General features: G+C 41.5%; 1 protein-coding gene across 4 annotated transcripts in view; it reads right to left on the reverse strand.

Moving 5' to 3' along the window:
• IMPACT (impact RWD domain protein) overlaps positions 1-22,396 on the reverse strand; it is a 40,494-nt gene extending 18,098 nt beyond the window's left edge. The window contains exons 1-7 of one of the 4 annotated variants that reach the window (XM_074944498.1): positions 22,187-22,396; positions 19,712-19,840; positions 18,801-18,853; positions 18,111-18,173; positions 12,075-12,160; positions 7,962-8,093; positions 7,533-7,627 (exon numbers count right to left, since the gene is read on the reverse strand). In XM_074944498.1, coding sequence (XP_074800599.1) covers positions 7,533-7,627; positions 7,962-8,093; positions 12,075-12,160; positions 18,111-18,173; positions 18,801-18,853; positions 19,712-19,840 — 558 coding nt within the window. In that variant the 5' untranslated portion in view covers positions 22,187-22,396. Of the gene's footprint in view, positions 1-7,532; positions 7,628-7,961; positions 8,094-12,074; positions 12,161-18,110; positions 18,174-18,800; positions 18,854-19,711; positions 20,138-22,000; positions 22,139-22,186 lie in introns of those variants that run through there. The other 3 variants (XM_074944496.1, XM_074944495.1, XM_074944497.1) reach the window with 3 other exon arrangements.
• Positions 22,397-25,519: the final 3,123 nt, after the last annotated feature.

The raw sequence follows: 25,519 nt of genomic DNA on the forward strand, positions 1-25,519 counted from the left end.
GAGGTGGCAAAGTTTGCAGATGATACTAAACTGCTCAACATAGTTAAGACCAAAGCAGACTGTGAAGAACTTCAAAAAGATCTCACAAAACTAAGTGACTGGGCAACAAAATGGCAAATGAAATTTAATCTGGATAAATGTAAAGTAATACACATTGGAAAAAATAATCCCAACTATACATACAATATAATGGGGCTAATTTAGCTACGACTAATCAGGAAAAAGATCTTGGAGTTATCGTGGATAGTTCTCTGAAGATGTCCACGCAGTGTGCAGCGGCAGTCAAAAAAGCAAACGGGATGTTAGGAATCATTAAAAAAGGGATAGAAAATAAGACGGACAATATCTTATTGCCCTTATATAAACCCATGGTACACCCACAGCTTGAATACTGCGTACAGATGTGGTCCCCTCATCTCAAAAAGATATACTGGCATTAGAAAAGGTTCAGAAAAGGGCAACTAAAATGATTAGGGGTTTGGAACGGGTCCCATATGAGGAGAGTTTAAAGAGGCTAGGACTTTTCATCTTGGAAAAGAGGAGACTAAGGGGGGATATGATAGAGGTATATAAAATCATGAGTGGTGTGGAGAAAGTGAATAAGGAAAAGTTATTTACTTGTTCCCATAATATTAGAACTAGGGGCCACCAAATGAAATTAATGGGCAGCAGATTTAAAACAAATAAAAGGAAGTTCTTCTACACTCAGCGCAGAGTCAACCTGTGGAACTCCTTGCCTGAGGAGGTTGTGAAGGCTAGGACTATAACAGGGTTTAAAAGAGAACTGGATAAATTCGTGGAGGTTAAGTCCATTAATGTCTATTAGCCAGGATGGGTAAGGAAAGGTGTCCCTAGCCTCTGTTTGTCAGAGGGTGGAGATGGATGGCAAGAGAGAGATCACTAGATCATTATCTGTTAGGTTCACTCTCTCTGGGGCACCTGGTACTGGCTACTGTCAGTAGACAGGATACTGGGCTGGATGGACCTTTGGTCTGACCCAGTAATCAGAAGTTAGGAATTGTAGAACACTGATAAGAGAAGCCAAGGGACACGAGAAATATATGATCAGCAGAGTTAGAATCATAGAATATTAGGGTTGGAAGAGACCTCAGGAGGTCATCTAGTCCAATTCCCTGCTCAAAGCAGGGCCAATACCAACTAAATCATCCCAGCCCAGTCTTTGTCAAGCCGGGCCTTAAAAACCTCTAAGGATGGAGATTCCACCACCTCCCTAGGTAACCCATTCCAGTGCTTCACCACCCTCCTAATGAAATAGTGTTTCCTAATATCCAACCTAGACCTCCCCCACTGCAACTTGAGACCATTGCTTCTTGTTCTGTCATCTGCCACCAATGAGAACAGCCTAGGTCTATCCTCTTTGGAACCCCCCTTCAGGTAACTGAAGGCTGCTATCAAATCCCCCCTCACTCTTCTCTTCTACAGACTAAATAACCCCAGTTCCCTCAGCGTCTCCTCATGAGTTATGTGCCCCAGCCCCCTAATCATTTCCGTCGCCCTCCGCTGGACTCTCTCCGATTTGTCCACATCCCTGCTGTAGTGGGGGGGACCAAAACTGGATGCAATACTCCAGGTGTGGCCTCACCAGTGCTGAATAGAGGGGAACAATCACTTCCCTCAATCTGCTGGCAATGCTCCTACTAATACAGCCCAATATGCCATTGACCTTCTTGGCAACAAGGGCACACTGCTGACTCATATCCAGCTTCTCATCCACCGTAATCCCCAGGTCCTTTTCTGCAGAATTGCTGCTTAGCCAGTTGGTCCCCAGCCTGTAGCGGTGCATGGAATTCTTCCTTCCTAAGTGCAGAACTCTGGACTTGTCCTTGATGAACCTCATCAGATTTCTTTTGGACCAATCCGTCACTCTGGACCCTATCCCTACCCTCCATTGTATCTACCTCTCCCCCCCGGCTTAGTGACATCTGCGAACCTGCTGAGGGTGCAATTAATCAGTTCATCCAGATCATTAATAAAGATGTTGAACAAAACCAGCCAAAGGACCAACCCCGGGACACTCCACTTGATACCGGTTGCCAACTAGACATCGAGCCGTTGATCACTACCCACTGAGCCTGACAATCTAGCCAGCTTTCTATCCACCTTATAGTCCATTCATCCAATCCATACTTTTTTAACTTGCTGGCAAGAATACTGTGGGAGACCATATCAAAAGCTTTGCTAAAGTCAAGATATATTACATCCACTGCTTTCCCCATATCCACAGAGCCAGTTATCTCATCATAGAAGGCAATCAGGTTGGTCAGGCATGACCTGCCCTTGGTGAATCCATGTTGACTGTTCCTGATCACCTTCCTCTCCTCCAAGTGCTTCAAAATGGATTCCTTGAGGACCTGCTCCATAATTTCACCGGGGATTGAAGTGAGACTGACTGGTCTGTAGTTCCCTGGGTTCTCTTTTTTCCCTTTTTTTAAATATGGGCACTATATTTGACTTTTTCCAATCGTGCGGGACCTCCCCCGATCGCCAAGGATAATGGCCAATGGCTCTGCAATCACATCAGCCAAATCCTCAGCACCCTTGGATGCATTAGATCTGGACCTATGGACTTGTGCACATCCAGCTTTTCTAAGTAGTCCTTAACCTGTTCTTTCACTACTGAGGGCTGATCACCTACTCCCCATGCTGTGTTACTCAGTGCAGCAGTCTGGGAGCTGCCCTTGGTCTGTGAAGATCGAGGCAAAAAATGCATTGAGTACTTCAGCTTTTTCCACATCATCTCTCACTACGTTGCCTCCCCCATTCAGTAAGGATCCCACATTTTCCATGATCATCTTCTTGTTGCTAACACACCTGTAGAAACCCTTCTTGTTACCCTCCACATCCCTTGCTAGCTGCAATTCCAGTTGTGCCTTGGCCTTGGCCTACAAGTTTGGTTAATAAAGGCAACAGTGTTGATGTAATGTATTTATACTTCTGTAGGGCTTTTGACTTGTTACCATACAACATTTTTATTAAAAACTGGAACAATATAAAATACACATGGCACACTGTAAATGGCTTAAAAACTGGCTAATTGTAAATGGGGAATTGTCATCAAGAGGGTCCATTTCCAGTGGGGTCCTGTGGGGACTGGTTCTTAGTCCTACACCACTTAACAATTTTATTAATAACCAGGAAGAAAACAAAATTATTACTGATAAAGTTTGCAGAGGACACAAAACCTGGGGGAGTGGTAAATAACGAAGAAGATAGGTCACGGATTCAGAACAATCTGGATTGCTTGGTAAACAGGGCACAAGCAAACAATATGCATTTTAATAGGGCTAAATGTAAACGTATACATCTACAAACAAAGAATGTAGGCTATACTTACAGGATGGGAGAGTCTATCCTGGGAAGCAGCAACTGAAAAAAATTTGAGGGTCATGGTGGATAGTCTGCTGGACATAATCTCCCAATGTGATACTCTGGCCAAAAGAGCTAATGAGATACTGGGATGCACAAATAGGGGCATCTCAAGAAGTAGAGAGGTTATTTTACCTCTATATTTGGCACTGGTGTGACTGGGCTGGAACAGTGTGTCCAGTTCAGATGCTCACAATTCAAGACAAATGTTGATAAATTGGAGGGGGTTCATGAAGAGCCATGAGAATGACTGAAGAATTAGAAAGCGTGCCTTCTAGTGATAGGTTCCAGGAGCTCAATTTATTTAGCTTTATAAAGAGAAGGTTAAGGGTAACTTGATTACAGTCTAAACGTATTCACATGGGGAACAATATTTAATAATGGGCTCTTCAATCTTGCAGAGAAAGGTATAACATGATCCAATTGTTGGACGTTGAAGCTAGACAAATTCAGATTGGAAATGAGGCATAATTGTTTAATGGAAAGAGTAATTAACCATTGGAACAATTTACCAAAGATTGTGGTGGATACTCCATCTCTGATAATTTTTAAATCAAAATTGGATGCTTTTCTAAATAGTATGCTCTAGGAATTATTTAGGGAAGTTCTATGGCCTGTGTTATACAGAAAGTCAGACTAGATGATCATAATGGTCCCTTCTCCCCTTAGAATCTATAATGTACTATTTTAGGTGATATTACACATAACAGAGTATCATTCCCTCCATTCAGATGAATCTTTGCAAACCTGTTATGGCACAGATTTAAACTGTGATCCAACATATACAGACTGATAGTGAGTGCAGTTATGTCTAGTACAAGTTTTCAAGGATGCTCCATGAATTTTATTTGCAGCAGATTGTGAACAAAAGCGTGGGGGATTTTTTATTTTTAATCCCTATGCCATTATTTGGGCAGATCTCATCTGTTATTTCAAACAGATGTATCTGGAATGTTTTATATTTCTAAATGATTTAATTTTCCATACTTGTTACTAAGATACAAGATTAGATGCCTGAAGTTCTGTTTATGTCAAATTTTGTGTGCTCCTCTCATAATGAATTCTAAAGAATTTCCATTAAAAATGTTGGTTTTTCTTCGCACATATTTCCTCCTGTGCTTTTTCAACTTTTTAACTCTGCAATAAAGTTAAATACATACACATCTTTTCCATAATAGATTTAAATAAAATTCAATAGTATACAATGGATCTGAAGATTTTTCAGTGTGATTTTACTAAATCAGCTTAATCTGATTTCACACTAATGGCTAGATTGCCCATAGAAGTGTGGGGAACAAAGGAATGGAACCCAGTAGCTCTCGCAGTTGGGACATACAGGGAGATAAGTAGCCACTACTTGGCATTTTTTTACCTGGCATCACCCTAGGATCCCACAAAAGCTCTAATGGAGCTCTAAAGGATCCTTCTTCTACATTATTTTGGAGGTGGAGCCAAAGGAGGTGAAACAGCACCAGTCTTCTGATGCATCATGCCTAGCTGACCATGCAGATATCTAAGTGGATAGCCAACTGAGAGTTAATACAGCATTAACTCCTTAAGAGCTTGGCTCCTCTGTAACTGCTACTGCACAACTTCAGAGGGACTCAACCAATGGATGCACAGGACCTGAAGGAGACATACTGCCAGGGCTGGGATGGAAGCCAATGGAGAACCATGGGGAGAAGCCAGCCCTCCAAGTGGACACCTCTGAAACCACAACAAGAGGGTTCTCTTTCACTGTGAACCATCAGAATCTGCGAGATTAGGAGCCCAAACACTAACTCCAAGCCTTTCTCCCTAAACTCCTCCCAGTAGAAGGGACAGTCATCTGACAATCTGGAGGTTAAGCATATATTTTCCTGGTCTTTTGCCCTTCTCCTGTGGGTAAGCACAAACTAGCTTAGGGCATTCATTATTGCTTTTCATCTCACCAGTAAGAATTTATGAAGAATTTTTTCAGTGTATCTTGTATGAATTAATTTGTTTGGTGGAGGAAACGAGGATACTCAAAGGGAGATAACACTTTCAAATTGGATTAGTATTTTATACTTTCAAGTATATACATAGAAAAGATGCCAAGTAAAGATACATTCCAGAATGATCAAACAATCCAGTTCCATAGACTATATATGCAATGTGCATGTTTTTGTTTTTTAAATATCAAAAGAATAAGTTAACACAAAATATTAAGTCAGAATAATAAATAATGCCCAATGAATGTAGACCCAGGGCGGGTAAAGAAGCCCCTTTGCAAACTCAAAACATAAAATACCAAAAATTATCTTCCAAGCACCAGGTCAACTCTTTGTAGCATCTTTCAAAAATGTAAATGCCAACCATGGAAGCTGTTGCATTTTAAATACCTAAACCCTTCAGCCAAAGAAGAGTAGAAAAAGTAATGCTACAAAACATGCTAAATTGCCTGTATTTTACCATTACCCATTTACCCATTACCTTTGTTTTCAGTTTTAAAATAATAATTACTATACCAATTAAAAGTAATATTATTTAAAACCATATTAAAGGTTAATTGAAACTGTTAAAAAATAAATGTGAAATACTGAAAAATATTTAGAAGTTACAAAGCACCTTACATTTTTATAGTGCTTTACAAGTGTTAATTAATATTGTGGAGTAGACAAAGTGTTATGAATAGATGCTATTCCCTCCATAGTTACTGATGAAGCTAGTTTTTGTTATGAACCCAGTTTTGACCACACATACCATCACTTTAACTTTGCCCAATCAAAACCCTATCTGTCTGAAATTTCCTAATTATTTTGAGAGGAGGGATGAAGAGAGGAAAGGAGAAGAATTATTTAGTTTTCTGCATAGGTAGCTTTAAAAACCTGTTCAGATGAGTACCTCTCTGTGGAGATCCTACTGTGTCCATGTCACAAATATATACTTTAGGAAGCGCACACCCACTGGTTATGGGCTTCCTCCTATCAGTATCTGTGCTATGCGTAGCTTAAGAACTGTGACCAATAGGTGCAAGTAACCTAAAGCAAGAAGAGGAAATAACATTGGTGGTACTGATTCCCTCCTTTCCTGAAGCCATATTATCCAGAAGAACTGAATTTTAGTGCCCCTCCAGCCACCGTAGTCAAAATAATATGTATATGTCAAGTGATAAAGATTCTGTAGGTCACATTACACCCTCCATGACAACCATGCAACTCTATTACCTCCAACAGGTTTGTTCTATATATCTTAAGTACTCATATGGCCCCTGTTGTCACAGAATCTGAGCACTTCACAATCTTTAATGCATTTTATGCTCAACATTCCTGAGAGGTAGAGAAGTACTATTAGCCCCATTTTACAGGTGGGAAACAGAAACATTGACTAAGTGATTTGCCCAAGGTCACACAAACTTCTTGTGGTGGAGCAGGGATTTGAACTCCCAAGTCCTTGGCTAATGCCCTAACCATCATTCCCCTCTTTGTAGCAGCTGTCAAAAATGTAAATGCCAACCACAAAAGCATGCATTTTAAACAACTAATCCCCTTATGATCAGCCAAAGAAGAGCAGAAAATGTAATGCTATAGAACAGGCTAAACTGCACCCATTACTCTTGTTTTCTGTTTTTGTTCAGGTATAATAGACACAGAATTTTGTTAATGATCCACAAGACTCCAGATCACTTTTCCATAGCTGTATTGGCTATATAGTATCAAAGAGACTGAAAGATAATTATTATTTGTATCACTAAAATGAGAACATGTGACTAAGAATACAAAAAAGATTACAGATGTTGAGTCAGGAATTTAATGTGCATTCAGTCCCTTTTCAAAGTAGAAAGGCACTTTAACTATTTGCCCAAGATTACACAATTTGTCAGAGTCATAACTAGGACTAGAAAACAAATCTCCTCACTCCCAATCCCATGCCTAGTCCACTTGAAAGCAAGTGATAATAATACTTACCTTCTTCAACAGTGAGGTGGGACAACTGCATTAATGGGAAGCATCACAGGGAATAGATTCAGCAAATAGTGAATGACAACGACTGGTTCTTATCAGAACAGTATTAATATACTTTTCACAAAATAGAGATGCATTCAGATAGTTCCAAGTACATCAGTGGTATTTAATCAGGCACAAAACTGTAGGATAGAAATCTGTCTTACAAGCTTTACTAACCTGTTTGGGGCTCACTACAGGAGCAAGATGTGCCTGAAAAGTGCTCCTTCGGTCCGAGATTGGGTTCCCATGATTAATTGGTGGCAGTTCTTCATCTACCGATTTAAAATTAAGACCTCTTTATTTATATTTTTATTTTGGGGAGAAATATGTTTACAACTTCCTAACAATGTATTTAGCTAGCTAGGAAATAAAAATAAATTCTAAATAACAACTCAGAAAAAGCTGAAATGACAATATCTCACACACCACAAAAAAAGGATGTTTTATAGTTACTATACAGTACTATAGGCTAGGGAAACAAAATACTTTTTAAAATCAAATATTGCATTATTATTTGATAAAATACAAAGGATGGTGATAAAAAGTAGAAATATAAAGATTTTCTCTTCTAAATTTTTATATCAAAATTAGCAGAGATTCTTTTACCTTCTTGGCTTTCAGATATAACAAAATTCAATGTTTTAACTGTATCTTCTTGAACTGGTTGATATTCCAGGGAATAATCATCTTCATTATCTTCATCAGTCTCTTCAGTAATTTTCTCAACGTTTGGTCCTGCTGGTGTAGAACGATAGAATTTGTAACAAATTTTATCAGGGTTGTCTAGCGCAAAGTATAATCTCCGATCACTTTGCTCAAAAGTCTCTAAAACCGAAAGAACAAATCAGTTTTATGACTGATTAAACTATTAAATGTATCTGAAAATAACATTAATTGCAACTGTCATTTTTTGTGCAATATTTGTGATTGCAATCTTGCTAAAAGGTATTATTGTAATACTGGCAGTATGGTAGCCATATACAATAGACTATAAAACATATTCTGTTTTAATATTGGTTTTTAAAACTGAAGAAAATCATTGTCTACTATTTAGATCAAAAGATTAAAATGTTGTTGTTGTTAAATAAATAGTAAGATCAGAATGAAAACTGAAGTTTAGTCATCCAAGTGTGATCCACATTAAACAGAGTTCCATACCACAAAAACAGTCCACATAATTTGGCAAAAATTATATGCTTTGGTCAAGAAAGTGTGAAGACTGACCTACTCACAGAATCAGAAATGAGATGAAAATGGCCTGGTAGGTTATCAAACTTATCCCCCTTGCTAAAGTAGGATTGTTCCCTACGGTGCACTTTTAGTATTTTGTCTACTCTATTTTTAAATATAAAGACTAAGCTTTTTAGCCTATTGACAGTTAGTGTTAGTGACTGTTCCCTCCAGCTCAGGTCATTTGTTGAGCACTGTAGGAAAGATCTGAACCTAATGCCCAACTATAACTAGTATGAGGTAATAAAATCCTTCAGTTTTTACTATTCCCAATTTCTTTCTGGTCACGTCTAAGTTCCATGGTGGTGAAAGATGCTACACTGACAGTGCTGGAGACTGAAGTCTTTTATTCACTGGAAATTAGAGAGTCTTATGGTTGGTGGCAGTACCAGTTTCCTCAGTAGCATAGCTACAATGGCGTGAGAGGTGCTGTCATATCAAGGCCCATAAGGTTATGGGGGCCCACCCAGCAGAGGCTGTTCTACCTTAGGGATCATTGTACTTTCACCACAGTCTACCTACAGGCTGGCTAGGCAGCAGCCAACCAGCTGGGGCTCCAAAGAGCAGGAAACACCCCCTAGCTGGGCTTCCGAGAAAAATGCTCCCAGGGGCTCTGAGGACCAGGAAGCGGCACCCAGGCTGTCTGACAGGGAAGCACTCCTGCCCTCTCCACAGCCACTTCCTGCTCCCAGCATGGTATGATCATGGCTGTGGTTCAGGCACCAAGCAGCTCAGAGCTGCCAATGGAAGCACCACGAATGCTGCTGGGCCTTCACGTTGGCATCCCAATGCACATGCCACTCCGAAGCCAGCCCCCATGGGCCCTGATGCTTGGCAGCCCGCAGCCCCTGCCCTGGTTGCGGCATTGGATTTGCACTATAGTCACCATGTCACCAGCGAGAAGCTCATCTGGAAAGTTGTGTAGGGAGGACTGGTGGTGCAGGGAACCAGACAGGGAGTATGAGCTAGAAGAGGCTGGGGGTGTGAAGTGCAGGGGGACAGGCAGAAGGTGCATACTGGGATAACCTGTGGGAGTTGAGTGTGGGGAGGCGAGTGGGGGGTACATGGTGCAAGTATGAAGAGCCAGGCAGAGGGTGGGGGCTGGGATGGGCTTCAGGTGCAGGGGGCCAGATTATGGGCCCAGGGGGTCAGAAAGGGGATATAGAATGGGAGCCAGGCTGGTGGTGTCCAGCTCCCATTGTGGTTGAGCTGAGTGGCTGTAGGGGCACAGATGGGAAGCAGCCCCTGATTAGAATTAATCTCTTAGTTCTGTTAGAATGTGTTTCTCCTAACTAAGCTATTTTCATTACTGCACTCTAGCTCCTATGCAACATTTTGACAATGGAAAACCATTGTCAACCTCATCTGATAAGACAGTTAAATTGGGCTTATTGAGTAGCTGGAGCATACCACTGAATCTTGCCCTATGGGGTGGGAACAAACCCTATCTCAATAGAGTGTGTATCTTAGAGGTACTTAGAAGATGTTACAGATGTTGGTGAAGGCTGGCTTTTTATCTAGGCCAGAAAATATTTCTATGACATGGAAGCAACATAAGTGCCTGACTTAGATAGTAATGGGAAATGGACTAGGTATCATGATCTTGGAAAAGTGCTACAAATGTAGTTGTTTTAATAGATGTTTTTGTTTGATTGATTGATTGATTGATTGCCTGGCAGTATGGATTCTTGTGTTTGCTTTTTGTGACTAGTGACTGCACTTTCAAGAGCAGTCTGTATATCTGACATTTGTTTGCATTTGGTGCCCAGCCACATGATGTGAATGTAAAGGAAATGCTGTTTGTGGTCAAACTGCAAGTTCTTTCACAGGCAAAATTGTGGGTTCAGGTATAAAGGTTCCACATTGCATTACAGGCAGTCCTTGGACTTTCGACACAATTGGTTCCCGAAAATTGAGTCATAAGTTGAAATGTCGTAACTCAGAACCGCAATCCAGTCCATTGCGGGACCGAGCATCGTAAAGTCAAAACCAATTTTCCTAAGTTGAATCAGGGTGTCAATTCAGAAGTGCTGTGCCATTCGTCATAAGTCGAACAACAAAGTCAAGGACTGCCTGTACTCCCCTTTTACAGCAGTGTAACTCCATCCATTTAATTCTAATACAGGTGCACCAATTTGAAACTGTAGTAACACAATAGTGACTCAAGCCCTTGGGATTTTTGACTAACTACATATGTGCTTTCAATGTACCTCGCTTCTTAGTTTAATATTTGGCATATAAAATCTGAGTTGTGTGTGTTCTATGTTTATATGATATGTATTACTAATGTGTGAAGTCTCATAACTGCTGTTGCAATAGATTGTCAAGTAGTTAAAATGTATTTGTAAAATGTTTGTTAGGTTTTGAATATGGGTGTATTATCGTATGATGACATCACACACAAGACACACATGACAGAAGTATCAACTTGAGATAATGTGCCCTCCACTACAAAATTTACATCACTGCCTGTGATCATTTTGTATAAATGTGTAAACAGAACTTTTTTGTGTGTAAATATCTTGCAAAAATGTACAGACCATAGCCCGTATATGGTGTTTGTGTATTTATGGATAACATAAATATGTTCTGATTTTCCAAGATGGTAAAGATAAGCAAAATTTTAGATATTGGAATCAGAAAGGGAGCCCCTAACCTATTCTTGCACCAGGCCTTCTGGGGCCTTGCTACGCCCCAGAGTTTCCTCACATTTCCCTTCCAGGATCCATCCACATGGACCTGGATGAAATCACTCCCAGGGATGAGTTAGTTCCGTCTCTATGCAGATGAGTGCCAGTTATGATGTTAGGTTTTATAACATGGTAACCTGTTGAGAGAAAAATTGACTGAGCCAACTAACATTTTTTAAAAAGCCAAGAAAATTTTGTCATCTGAGAGTAAGTTATGACCAGAGGTTGTTGCCAACACTCTTGGAGTCATTAAAGCCTTAATATCTCATTACTTATTCCTACATTATTTGGAGTCATTAAAGCCTTAATATCTCATTATTTATTCTTCCATTATTTATTCCTACAGACATCTAGTTGCCTTTTTAGTTCTTACACCCAAATATTCAAAAATTTCACTTTTCAGTTTATTGTGGGCTATTGAAAACTAACATTAGATTTTATAATGAAAAAAACAGCGGAGCTATATACAATCAGGAAATGAAGCACAGAAGAGAACCACTATTGCACTTGCAGACATAAGACGCAGACGCAAGAGGACAGGCGCTCTGAACAACCGTCACGGGCAGTAAGAAGGAACAGAGGGCACAGGGCCAGCAGCGCCTCATATACCGGCGTGACGCAGGACTCGAGGGCATCAGAGCCAGCCCTACAGATATCACGAAGACAAAAAATTCCAACAATGGTGCACACGGACGCGCACACCATCTAGAATAGAATCAACATGAGCAAACGCTGGAAGCATCTTACTTTAAAATTAAAACAAAAGTAAACAGAAAACACCACATATTTTCTACATTACCTGTATCAGATGACTGAGATTTTTCTATCAGAACTTCTCGTATCTTTTCCACCCAGAGGTAAAGGATGCTTTCACCAAGATTCTTCCTGGAAGTTATACAAAATTCACAGTAAGTGAAAGGGCCTTTTCAGAGGCTTCACTTGGGAAATTATTTACGTTCAATAAATAATATGAACAAATTTTAGAAGTACATTATAGAAACATTATATATTGAAATGCTGAAGGATTGAGACATGCATGTGGGAGTAGAGTTCTTTTCTGAGTGGTGGTTTACCGTTTGAAATTCTTGATCACGTCCATTACAAGGTGCTGTAATTTAGGCTTTCTTCAGCTCCAAGGGTACCACTCAGATTTCCCTTAGCATCCTAGAGATTTATGTACGTTCACGAGTCCCATTACCACATTGAACATGAAGCCTCTTTAAATGTCTCAAAATATTGTTCAATACTATAGTATAAAACCTCAGTAGAATATTGTCCCCTACTCAGAAGGTGATGGTCCTATTTTTGACTCCCATGTTTTTTCCTAAGCCTCATGATCTTTAAGGTAAAGCAAGGTTGCACAGACTGCAGTCTATAAGAACACTCAAACCCTGATCCTGCAAACACTCTGCATATGCTTAACTATAAATCAGTAGTTCATATTGACTCCAGTGGAATTATTCATGTGCTTACAGTTAAGTCTGTGCATAACTGTCTGCAGGACTGGACAGTTAATAGTTACTATTTGGAAAGAACAAAACCTTTCCCAACTCTTTACAGATTAACGGGAGAAATCCCAGGGAAAAGCCCTTCAACATAAACTTTTATTAAATGGATCATTGACAGTGTACCTGTACTGGATGGGTTGAAATTAAATTCTAGGAGATTTATTATTATAATGAGCTACTACTTCTATGAAAAATCTCTACATTCTTGAAATACGGCTGCCCTGTAGTTGAGACTTGGAGTTCAATTCCTACCTTAATGAAATATTACTCCCAATTCTACAGCTAGATCAAATTCTTGGTTTCTGAAGCTAATCCTTTAATATCTGTTTTAATTAAGCATTCCTCAACCCACCTCCTGGACTGTGATACCTCTAGATAATCTCCTATAGCGTGGATCTGCAGAGGCAATTCAGGATGAAGAAAGATAGATTACCCATCAGTACATGGAGTTCTGGCTGTATTGCTTCTGCAGATCCACACTGATAATTCTTCCTTACTCTTTTTTTGAAGGCCTTTGGTGAATATTTGAAGGTAGAGAGGAACTAAGAACTGCTATAAAGACTGCCTTTACTATTTCCTGGTCTTTGCACTTTCAGATCTTAGACAGACACAAATAGCTTCAAACAATTTTATAACTATAAGTGGTTCCACTGCTCACAAGACATGGCACAAAACTTCTATGGTGTGGATCTGCAGAGGCAATAAATTTGGAAAATTCCAATTATTGGTTATGAATCATGTTACTAAAGTTTGTTTTAATTACAGGTGAACAGATTTGCTGACAGTACAGTTATTCTTTCATAAGCAATAAAGGAGAGCATGACATATGTACAAAAAAGCAGATAGAGTGCTACAGCAAATATAAATACTATTATAAGAAGTTAAATCAATTATTTGTTTTTAATTATTTTGTAATAGTTGATCCATCTTTCCTCCAAACAATTCAGGAGATCCAACACAGGGAATAAGTCTCTCAATTTCTATCAGTTTTTCTTGTGAGCCACAATTCTATAGTGTACATTTATTTTCATAATAATTTTGATTAAATATGGAGTTATTTCAAGGATTCATACCTCAAATGCTTTTTATTATGTATGACAATGTCCTAATTTATTAAAATTATACAAAGTCAGACACAGAAATCAAGAAAGTGTACTGATAAGGGTGAAACTTACTTCCAATAATGAAAGTTAAATAATTAATTAGAACGAAGTTTATAAATGTACTTCAGTGCCTCTCGGTGTTACAGTCATGGTACTGCATGTTTACCTTTACCTGTATATATTCTTGCTTTTCCTTCACGTAATCATATTTTTCCTTGAAGTAATCTAATCACATGTAAAATTGTACATGTAATTTGCACAGAAATGGAAAATACTTATTAGGAACATTTTTATACTTTGCACAGAATTCGGAATCTATTACAAGCTGAAACTGCATGTACTAGAAAATGAAAATTTAGAACACTGGCCAAAATTTTTCCAATTATGATTTTTTTTTAAAGATGCTTAAAATTTCTATGTTTGCCAGGGTCACAAGACCAAAATGCATCAAATGTGCAAACTCAGGCTTCACTTTCAATCATTTTTTTCAAGTTACTGCCATCTTCTGGAATAATAATGCATAAGTACAATTCTGGGGTAGAAAAATAGGTTTAAAAATGTAAACTTTCAGTAAATCTGTATATTACTACTGAACATAATCAAAATATTTAGGCACTAATATTATTAAGAAAAGACTCAAACAAAGAATCAGGAAAGTATAGACTTGTAGCTGTGACCTCAGAATCCAGACATACTCTAGAATGAGTTAAGTACCCTATTTCATGCTCCTTTCTGACAAGTATGTATACTAGTACCATTTTTTGATACTTGCAATTTATTAAATTCTGTATAATGAAGAGCAAGAATTTTAACTACAGAGTCATGAATAATTTTGTTTAGCAATTCTATTTATTATATTTAATGTTTTCCACTTCATAGCAGATTTCATATTACTGAACTCTCATTAGGAAATGTTCTGGAATGGGTGAGATTGGACAAATCTCATGCAGTGTCACTGATGCGTCCAGGCAACTCCCTGAGGACTTCTGGAATATTAGCCACACCTTAAACCCTGCCTATATCGACGCTACTCCCATTCTGGTAGTTCCTGTTCCAAGGCTGCTTTGATTTTCTTAGCATTTGTACCAAAGATGTTAAATTAAACTGTTCATTTAACAGAAGCCTGATACTGAGAATCTCTTGGAAAGGAATAAGTGTCTACACTTGTTGAATGTGTAACTTTTAATATATTAAGGGACCCAGAGTTCTGTTTGTGGTTTGTAATTCTGCGATATAAAACCAACATTATTCAAGTTATATCTGTATTGTCAATGACTAAAACTTCTTAATGAGGTAGGAAAAAGCACCTAAACTGCAATGTTCATGGGCAGGATAGCACAGGGGCCAGTTTAAGAAAAGGTACGTGTACACTTACGGCAGTGTGCAAAGGAGACACTGCACCCCAGCTAGCACAGGTATAAACAACAGTGTGGATGGCAAAGCTTGGCTTCGGTGAGTAGAGTGCCTCACACCCCTGAAATCCCAGGGAGGCTCTTACCGCCCAAGCAGCATTTCCATCTACACAGATATTTTTAGCAGTGTGATCTCCCCCTCCCCACCGGAGCCTTTCCCTGGCATTGCTTCCTGGTTGCCGGAGCCTTTCATTGCCGCATATAGCTACACATCGCAGTGACAAGTGTGGACGCTGCTTGCCCTCCACTGCAGTGTGTATCAGACATGTTGGCAGTGACTAAAAGTCAGACAGATCACTTAAAATAATTAGTGAAAGATTTGAGAATAATCTAAGTTATTTATGTTTAACAGAAGATTATCCAAGGTTTGGATAGGTTAGAGCTCAGAGCCCTACAAAAATAAGTAAGTGCTGTAAAGCTATGGTAGTCAATCCTGTAGGGGGCACTCCTGCCACCAACTTAAAACTGAGCCAGAGCAAGTCCAGCATGTTAGAGACCACTGCTTTTAATACAGACTGCCGAATGAGATAGAAGGACAGATCTGTTGCTGCAATCAGTTTCTCCTAAGCAAAACAAAGAGGGGGGTGAAAATGTCAAATTGCCAGTTACATTTCCCACATTCCCATCCTGGGGACAGTTCTAACTTGCACCAGCTAACTATGGTCCACAAGGGTCCACGCGCCCAGCTAGGAATAGTCAGAGTATATCACACCCTGGCCACTGCACCCCAAGCCCCAATATGGCCCCCGTTCCAAATGCTGTGGGTCAAAAGGTGCAGAAGCCAGCTACTGTGTATCTACACGTGCTAGAGACTCCCCCATGCCAAGCATCACCCTGGCTGGGGAATCTCTGGTCATTAAAGGTCCCTATAGCACTTTTCATAGGAGTAGAGCTGTTAACCCCCATACTCTGTTCAAGTTTTAACTTTGGTAATTACATTCTGCCTCCCTAGATTCTCCAGGGCTTAGTTAGATAAGGTATCTGCCTCCAGGCCCTAACTAACTACAGTGTTGTTTCCTGCCATTTAAAATCTACCATAGTCCCCACCAAAGATTTTTGTATTTCAGTATTAAATGACATGACCTCAGTGCTTAATGTGTATTTCACTTTTGTTAGGTTCATATCAAGCTTTAGGATCAGATTGGATAAAATAGAATATATAAAATTATTGTTTCTATTATCCCATGCTAACACCAATAAACCCTGCAAAAACACAGTCTGAGCATTTCTAAATATTTATTTATTCTCACACATTATGAGAAGTTCTGTTATCTGCACGTTACATTAACAAGCCTCTTCTAGCAACTGAGTGGCTTTATAGTTAATATTTTCTAAAGCTACTTTTATTTAAAATTCACTTTTTCTTTAGAGGAAACATTTGCTTTTAATAAAAACTGGTTTCTGCCTGTGTTCAAAGGTCTGAGTAGGTATTTTCAGATCCTGCAGTTTACTTTATGGATATAGATTGGACATAAGGAATTTGACTTCCTGGGACCAAACTCTAAAAGTAACCTAACATATATTATAAGTCAAAACAAAGAATTCTATATCAATGGTACAAAGGGTTTAAAAATTATAATGATAATAGAAATTATCCATCAAGATTAATGCTTGTAACTTTATATAATGCCCCGTTCTCAAAATAATTTAACAGATGTATAAAATGTACAGTAAGTATCTATTAGATTAGACTATTTTATTTATGCAGAAGTCTTACTTCATTTCAGCTGTTACAGCAATTACCTCAATCCTTCTGATTCACGCATCTAGTACTCCTGGGGGAGTTTTGCATCACTGTGTGGGTGCAGAATTCATGGCCCAAGCAGATTTCTTTGCTTACTCGCAGAAAAATGACTTCTGACGGGGACACAAAGGGAAGTCGCAAGAGCGGTCATGCACCCACTCCCTGGCAGCGCAGACAGGTTGGTTTGGGCACCCAGAGCAGCCGGTAGAGATATAAATCACTGCCTGGGAGTCGTGGCGGCTGGGTAGTCGTGTGTGTGTGTGAGAGAGAGACACTCTGTCCCTCTCGCTTGCTATTGCAGCATGCTCGGCATGCAGGGGCTGGGCTTTGGGGTATTTCTGAAGAGGTGGGCGTGGGACAGGCTCTGTTCCCTCAGGCAGAGGAGAACGCAGCAGCCTGCCTGCTTAGTGAATTGTTCCCATTGTGCTTAGTGAATTCCCCCAGGAGTATAAAACAGGTGTAAAAACGTTAAGGGTCCTTTACATTGCCAGAGTGGTGTAAAGGAGCCTTATTGTAAAGGACAGTATGGTCTTATAAATGCTTATGATGCTTTAGTGATTAGAACTGGTCAAAATTTTTGGACTGAAAAAATTTGCTATCAAAATGTGCTCCATGAATTGTTTGCTACTGACCTTTTTGGAGATGGTCAGTAGCCAGTATAAATTGTGAGTTTGAGTCCCCAGCCCTCCCTTGCTCTTCAGTTGCCTGTGATGTAACACTGAGCATATGGCTGCATATATTTGTTGACTAACAATTAGAAGTAAAGGGTCAATACTAGCTACATTACTATTAGACAGAGGGGGTTTGGAGACTTCCTCCAATGCTCCCCACTCCCATTCTCCATCCATTGTATTATAGTTTAAATAAATTACCAAAATAATTGAAACTAGACAGATTATATTGCATTATTTTGACTTAAAAGACAGAATTTTGCAGAATTTTAAAATATTGTGCACATAATTTTTAATTTTTTGGCACAGAATTCCCCCAGGAGTAATCTAGTTAACATAATAGGTTTAGAGAGATGTGCAACTGAATTTTTAGAATTTTCCATCTTCTGCCACTTACACATAGATTTCTTCCAGGCTATTTGCTAGTTCCATATAATCCTGTCCTCGAAGCCAAGGGGCACTAGAATGACAAAAAAAAAAAAAAAAAAAATACAATGAAATTAGTGCCTACAAACTCTGCATTTTGGTGTCTTTGTTTAGCTCAAAAAATGATTGATTTAAAAAAATTACACTCAAAAGTAAAACCTTTAAGACAAAATATTGTCAACCGTTCCCACTGATAAAGATTTTGGTTTTCTAACATCTCAGGGTAAGCAGTCTTCCAAGATATTCTACTGCTCCCCTCTAACGCCCTACTTTGGGATTACCCCATTGCTCCATTTGAAGAGGGCTCAACACACTTTCCATTTACTTGGTTCCAGAGTTGCTCTTAGCATAACGTAACATCTCTCCACTGCCTCCCCAAAAGCTGTGCATGCTGCTGCTTTTGTTCTCTCTGTCCCTGCTTCCATCCTGGCCTAACACACTTGCCCAGTGATCCTTTAATCCTGTAATGCTAACATTTCAATCCCAAATTAAACTGTAAACTTTACAAAAGTTTGTTAACATCTCTAATTCCCAGGATATATATTCAATTCAACCAGAGAGCTACCTTAAACTTCTACAAGCAGCTGCAATAGTAATAATTTGAAACAAAATGCAGTAAATGTTTAAAATAAAAATCTGTTGACAAAGAGACATCACTTACTTCAGTTGATAAATAGGTGGGGCTGCAGCTGGATACTCAGAAGGCAGAATCACCTAAAAAGAATATTAAGTATAAATATTCATCAGGTTGGACCTCCAAAACTAGCTAAATTAAAAACAGACTATGGCAAAACCAATTGGAGTATTTGGGTGGTAAGCCGTGTTATAAAAAGGAGGACATAGGTTGCTCCATTATTATGTGATGATATAAAGGCTGTATTTCTATTGTGAGCGTATAATTCAGGCTTTTGCCCATCTGTGATACAAACAAAGTGTCATATAAGCTACACTCTGTGAACAGATAAAGTAGCATACGATATATCCTTTACTATAAAGAAAAAAGGTTAGAAGTATACATATACACTTCAGCCCTGTGTACACTAAACAAAAAAGTATTGCAACAAACTATTGCTTGGAGTGCTCCTGACTTGTAATACTGTACAAAGCCATATAGGACAGGTATCCTAAACATTTTACAAACACTGATTGCAATACCTAGTAGAAAATCTTTCAAAGTCAGGTAAGGCTGAACTGTAATGCAGTCTAAAATGGTTTCTTTCTAATTCTGGAATAAAGCAATAAGAGAACCAGCTGCACCAATTCAGCCAGCCCTTCTATGCAAAATACAGTGTATAAATAGATAAATAATGAAAGGACTATCCGGGAAATACACTTTTAATTAAAATATTTAAGGGTGTGGAAAAAGCAAAAATAATTACTGAAAAAGATAGCAGACAGTGACATTTTAAGGAGACAATAACTGAACAGACTGTGAAAAGCCTTTATCCTACGACTGGATCCATAGGAGCAGACCCTTGAGTCTATATGGAGCCCCATTAAACAAGGCACAAAGACCAACCCTCCATGATTCCGATAGCAGAAACTGGCCCAAACTCTGTATCAACAACATACCTGCAAACAGAGAGTCCATTTTGGCTGCTCCAAACAATCACTAATCTTAATGCAAAATATCCTTTCATCTTCATCAACAACACACCAGTCATCACCATATATAGATGAGAGAGCATCAATTTCATCCATCTACAAGAAAAGTATGTTAAAAGACAAAGAACCTGATCCTCTAAGGTGCTGAGCACCCTCAATTCCCAATCACCAGAATTGTGCCCCTATCTGTAAATGAAATGAAAGTTGTCAAACACATAACTTACTGCATTGATATGATTTTTGCATCTTTTCAGTGTTACACATCAAACATTTTAAATGGACACCATCAACTTGAAAAACCACATCTGAAAATGTCATACTACAGGTTTCCACCTGCATGGAGCCCAGTTAAAGTCAATGGAGCTGGCTCTATGCAGTCACTTGAGTCTGCAAAGAACTCATTGCAGGATTGGAGCATATGTGAACACATTACTCTGAATTTACCAATTATATTGACAGGACAAATGGTTCTTTAAAAATGATACAGCAGACAAAACATTTAGATGCTGGTGTCTTGGGAAATAACAGTTCAAAAGCTTTAATTTAATGACTTTTCTTCTTTTAAACTCTCAACAACTAAGTTGCTTTTTTGTAGCTTTATGCATTTGATTTCCCTGCTTGTACATATTTTTAACGGACAAAAACAAAGTTGGTGCCTACAACAGTAAGTGTATTTGGTAAATTTCCCATTGTCCCACTTGTGGTAGCAAACTGTGTCATTCCTAGCATAGATGAGGCTCCTGCAGCCACTGGTGTTTTTAATACACAGTGGCTCTAAATAGCAAAGCATTAAACACACAGACATGCAAAGGTGAAACTGCACAAGTGGTAGCAGCCATGCTGGGAGACGTTCCAGTGGCTCTCAGGCTTTTTATATTGGTAACCCCTTTCACACAGCAAGCCTCTGAGTGCAACCCCACCCTTATGCAGCTCACGACCTCCAAGTAATAACCTTGTGACCTCCTGAGGGATTGCAAGCCCAGTTTCAGAGCCCTGCTTAAGACAAAGCTTAGTGGAGCCAAGGATGTGGATCCAGCACCCTGGAGAAGGCTGCCAGAAGTTACAACAATACACATGACAACAATGTGAATAGGGACTGGCCAGGCCCCCAGTCCCATGTAACAGCCATGTTGCCTGTGTGGGGCGTAGGGGAAAGAGGGTGGCAAGGGATGGACAGGGTCAGGCCTCCCAGGGCGCTGTACGTGGGGGTGGGGGCAAGAGGGGTTGTGAAGGCCAGGTGAGGGGGAGGGTGCTGTACGTGGGGATCGGGGCGGGAAGCTTGTGAAGGCCGGGTGAGGGGCAGGACACTGTACGGGGGGGCGGGGGCAGGAGGGGATTATGAAGGCCGGGTAAGGGGCAGGGCACTGTACATGGGGGGGGGGAGGGCAGGAAGCTTGTGAAGGCTGGGTGAGGGGCAGGACGCTGTACGTGGGGGGGGGGGGTGTGTGTGAAGACCGGGTGAGGGGCAGGGTGTTGTACGTGGGGGTGGGGGCAGGAGGGGATTGTGAAGGCCGGGTAAGGGGCAGGGCACTGTACATGGGGGGGGGGGGGAGGAAGCTTGTGAAGGCTGGGTGAGGGGCAGGACGCTGTACGTGGGGGGGGGGGGGGTGTGAAGACCGGGTGAGGGGCAGGGTGTTGTACGTGGGGGTGGGGGCAGGAGGGGATTGTGAAGGCCGGGTGAGGGGCAGGGCGCTGTACGTGGGGGTGAGGGCGGGGGGGTTGTGAAGGCTGGGGGGGGGGGGTTGTGAAGGCCGGCTGAGGGGCAGGGTGCTGTACGTGGGGGTGAGGGCGGGGGGGTTGTGAAGGCTGGGTGGGGGGGGTTGTGAAGGCCGGCTGAGGGGCAGGGTGCTGTACGTGGGGGTGAGGGCGGGGGGGGGTTGTGAAGGCCGGGGGGGGGTGATGGTGGGGGGGGGTTGTGAAGGCCTGCTGAGGGGCAGGGCGCTGTACGTGGGGGTGAGGGCGGGGGGGTTGTGAAGGCCTGCTGAGGGGCAGGGTGCTGTACGTGGGGGTGAGGGCGGGGGGGGTTGTGAAGGCCGGGGGGGGGGCAGGGCGCTGTACTTGGGGGCGGAGGCGGTTTGAGGGGGGAGTGAGGGGCAGGACTCGAAGGGGGCTATGGCGGGGGTGGGGGACGATAGCCCGGCAGGGCTCGCAGCAGGAGGCGCCGGCGGCCGGGTCACCGCGCACAGCCCGGCCGGGACCTGGACCGTCCCCGGAGCCGAGCCCGGCGTGTTTAACCCCCGCGCCCCCAGCACCCACTTGGCTCTGGGCCGTTTCCGGGTCACTCGCTGCCATTGGGCCCCGGGGCGGGGCACGTCCCTCCCAGCCTCACGCGCCAGCCGCTGCGAGGACGATCTCCCCGCCCCGGCGGCGCGCGTGGTGCGAAGGCGCATGCGCGGCCGGAGTGGCCGGCAGGGGCGGGGGCCTTGGCGCTGGTGTTCTGACCTGCTCCGCTCCTGGGCAGCGGCGGGAGGGTGGCCCCGGGCCGGGGGAACAGAGCCGTGCGGGGAGGGGATGAGTGACCCGGAGAGGTGGAGCCAGCCTCGAACAGCTGCGATCGGAGCTACCCAGGAGTAACCCGGCCGCGTGCGGGGCTGTGCGGGCTGCGCTGCTCGCCTCGAAGCGTACCGCACCCCGCGTCCATTCATCTAGCGCCTGCGCGGCCAGCCTCCTTGCTGTGTCCCTACCTGCCCGCCCGGCCTTTGCAACCCCGGCCTCTCGTCACTCGGCTGTAAACTCTTCGAGGCGTGGATTCCTTTCAGGTGATCGACAACACACACAGCGCCATGGGTCCCGATCCTGATTTTGGCCTCTAGACTTTAATACATGGTGATAAAAATCTCAGTGTTTTCATTTCATTGGAGCTGCCGCATAATTCTGAGTCTGCCAGTGCAGAATGCAGAGACTTGGTGTCACAGTTACCGGGCCAGCTGCACCTCTGTCCCCTTGCTGGTCTCTCTGAGCGCACACCCTTATCTGGCCTTGTGCCCTTACCTTTTCTGAGATGGAATCGTGCAATCCCCCCACTCCTAGACCAGGCCCAGGGCTTCAGTACCCTATTGTATCACCCATGCTTACAGTTGTAGTGATCAGGCAACCTTTTAAACAAAAGTACTGTTTATTTTAACAGCAGGAAAAAGCATTTATTGTTATATTACTGTAGCACTTAGCAGAGCTAGTCATTGACTAGGCCCCAGTGCCCAGCAGTGCACAAGTACAACAAAAAGACGATCTCTGCCCCCAAAGAGCTTACAGACTAAGTATAACACAAGAGACAACAGGTAGAGACAAACAGATGAGGGAGTACAAGAGTCAGCATGATAGGCAATGGTCTCAGTCCATCAGCAGCCTAACTTGTCAAGTTTCTTGTTGGCATCACAGCAGAGGAGAGTTTTGAGAAGGGATTTGGAGGAGGATAATTAGGCAGCTTTGAGAGTGTTTATGGGGAACATCTCCCAAGCATGAGAGATAGCATAGGAGAAACCACGAAGGTGCTTATTTGAAAATGTAACAAGTGGGCGATGGAGGCTGGCATGGGCTGATTGGAGGTAAGCATCAACTTCTTGGTAGTGAATGAGAGATGATACGTAAGGTGGGGATTACTCATGAAGGACCTTGAAAATGAAGAGAAGCAGCTTATCTTTAATGCGATAGAGAAGGGGGAGCCAGTGGAGGGAGGCAGAGAGGAGTGACATGCTTAAAGCTATGGCCTAGGAAAATGATCTTTGCCAAAGTATTCTGAATGGACATATGAGAAAAGCAAGATGGCATTTGTCATGTCCAGAGAGAAGGATGTCGCAGTAATTGAGATGCAAGATGATGAGAACTTGGATGAGAGTTTTAGCTGTGTGAATGGATAAGAAAGGCTCCTTTAAAGATGTTATGCAGAAAGAATTGGCAAGATTTAGATATAGTCTGGATATGGGGATCTAGAGAGAGAAAAAAGACTTTAAAGCAACAGTCTACACACATTTCTATTTTACCATCCTATTGACAGTGATCAAGGCAGACCTAGCTTCTTCAGACACTGCAGGTGGTACCTTGTCTTCGTCTGGTTCCTCCAAACAACTACCCACCTCCTGAGGGAGTCCTTTTTAAACTGTTACAGCAGTCATTATGATCCCCAGCATGTGCAGATTTTTTCCTAGATATTCTAGGCGGCTTTCACATCCATGCAAACGTTACAGTGATCAGCTGGGCTGAGTGTCATTCAGAGTCTGCAGTGGGACAGTAATTGTGGGATATAAACATAAACAGAACTATCAGTAACATGTTCCTTTTGCTGGATATGAAACAGGACATGGACAGATTTGTACCTTTCTAGGATATGTGTTTTAAAAACTATTCCTGGGTGGTAAATGTTTAAAATCACAGAGATGCTGTAAATAAAATGTAATATTTACTTAAAAAAAAAAAACCCTAAATGAAATTTGAATGCCTTACAACTAAATAGGTGATGCAAGTGTTCTCTTTTCATTAGGAAGAGAGGGGCAATTTCTTGAGAGTGTTTGCCACCATTCAGAATTTGCTCCTCAGCTAACCATACAGGATAATATATTACATAATGGGGAGCATTAGATTAATAGGGTAGGTACTTGGTGAAAATTCTTATGCAGTCTAGGCCAGTGAGTAGATGTGAGATATACAGTACTGTTGCATTTGCATTTAGTTAAGTGGGAGTTCTGTGTTTGCAAGGAATATACTTGACCTCAATGGAAAATATTGTAGTTATAGACAGAAAAGACTCATAATTGAGTCCATTTCCCTGAAAAGGTGGGATACATTCCTCCAGTAGAGGACTTTTTAAGCATCAAACTGATACTTCAATCTTGGCAAAAAATCCTCAGCCATGTTTCTATAGCCATTTTGCAAATAAAATGTTCCTTGAAGGAAGAACTTTTGAAAAATGTATCCGTAACTCTTCTGTTTAATGTGTGTGGTCATGATTCAGGAATGTACTTTAGCATTGACTTCAGTGGGACTCTTCATGTACCTCAGTTCCCTTAAATTAGAGCCTGCATGTATAATGACTGCAGATATATACAGATCAGGGATCAAACCAAAAATCTTTAGCACCAAACTTTGAGATTTTTCCTGTTTGAGCTAACAGAGAATTTCTTTAACTGCAAGTAGCAAGCTGTTACAGTTGCTGGTGTCATGCACTAGAGAAAGATGTGATTACACACACTGAGTTGCATTTTCAACCAGTTACCAATCCATGAGAGGAGCTTCCCTCTTATCCCATGACAGCTTACTTTGCTTAAGAGCCTTTGGTGAGGGACCCTGTCAAAGGTTTTCTGAAAATCTAAGTACACTATATCCATTGGATCCCCCTTGTCCACATGCTTGTTGACTCGCTCAAAGAATTGGTGGGGCATGATTTCACTTTACAAAAAACATGTTGACTCTGCCCCAACAAATTATGTTCATCTATGTGTCTGACAGTCTTGTTCTTTACTATAGTTTCAAGCAGTTTGCCCCGTACTGAAGTCAGGTTTACCAGTCTGTTTAAGGATTAGGTATTTCCTCCTTATGTACAGTTTTATATTTTTCCAGGAAGAAAAAAAAAGTCTTAATGGCCCTTCACTGCTCTCTGAAGGTCTGCTAATACTGGGTGTCCTACTCAGTTGACTTCTTTTGTGTGTTTTTATGTTGTGGTAAATGTGCATGTGGGAATAGGCCACAGATATTGCTCATATAAAAGTGCTTAAGACTGAAGTATACAGATGAAAAGACCAGGTGAGATAATATTCCGTGTAGCATTTGCCATCTGTTATG

The sequence above is a fragment of the Natator depressus genome, chromosome 2 (genome assembly GCF_965152275.1).
Source record: "Natator depressus isolate rNatDep1 chromosome 2, rNatDep2.hap1, whole genome shotgun sequence".
Taxonomy (NCBI): Eukaryota; Metazoa; Chordata; order Testudines; family Cheloniidae; genus Natator; species Natator depressus.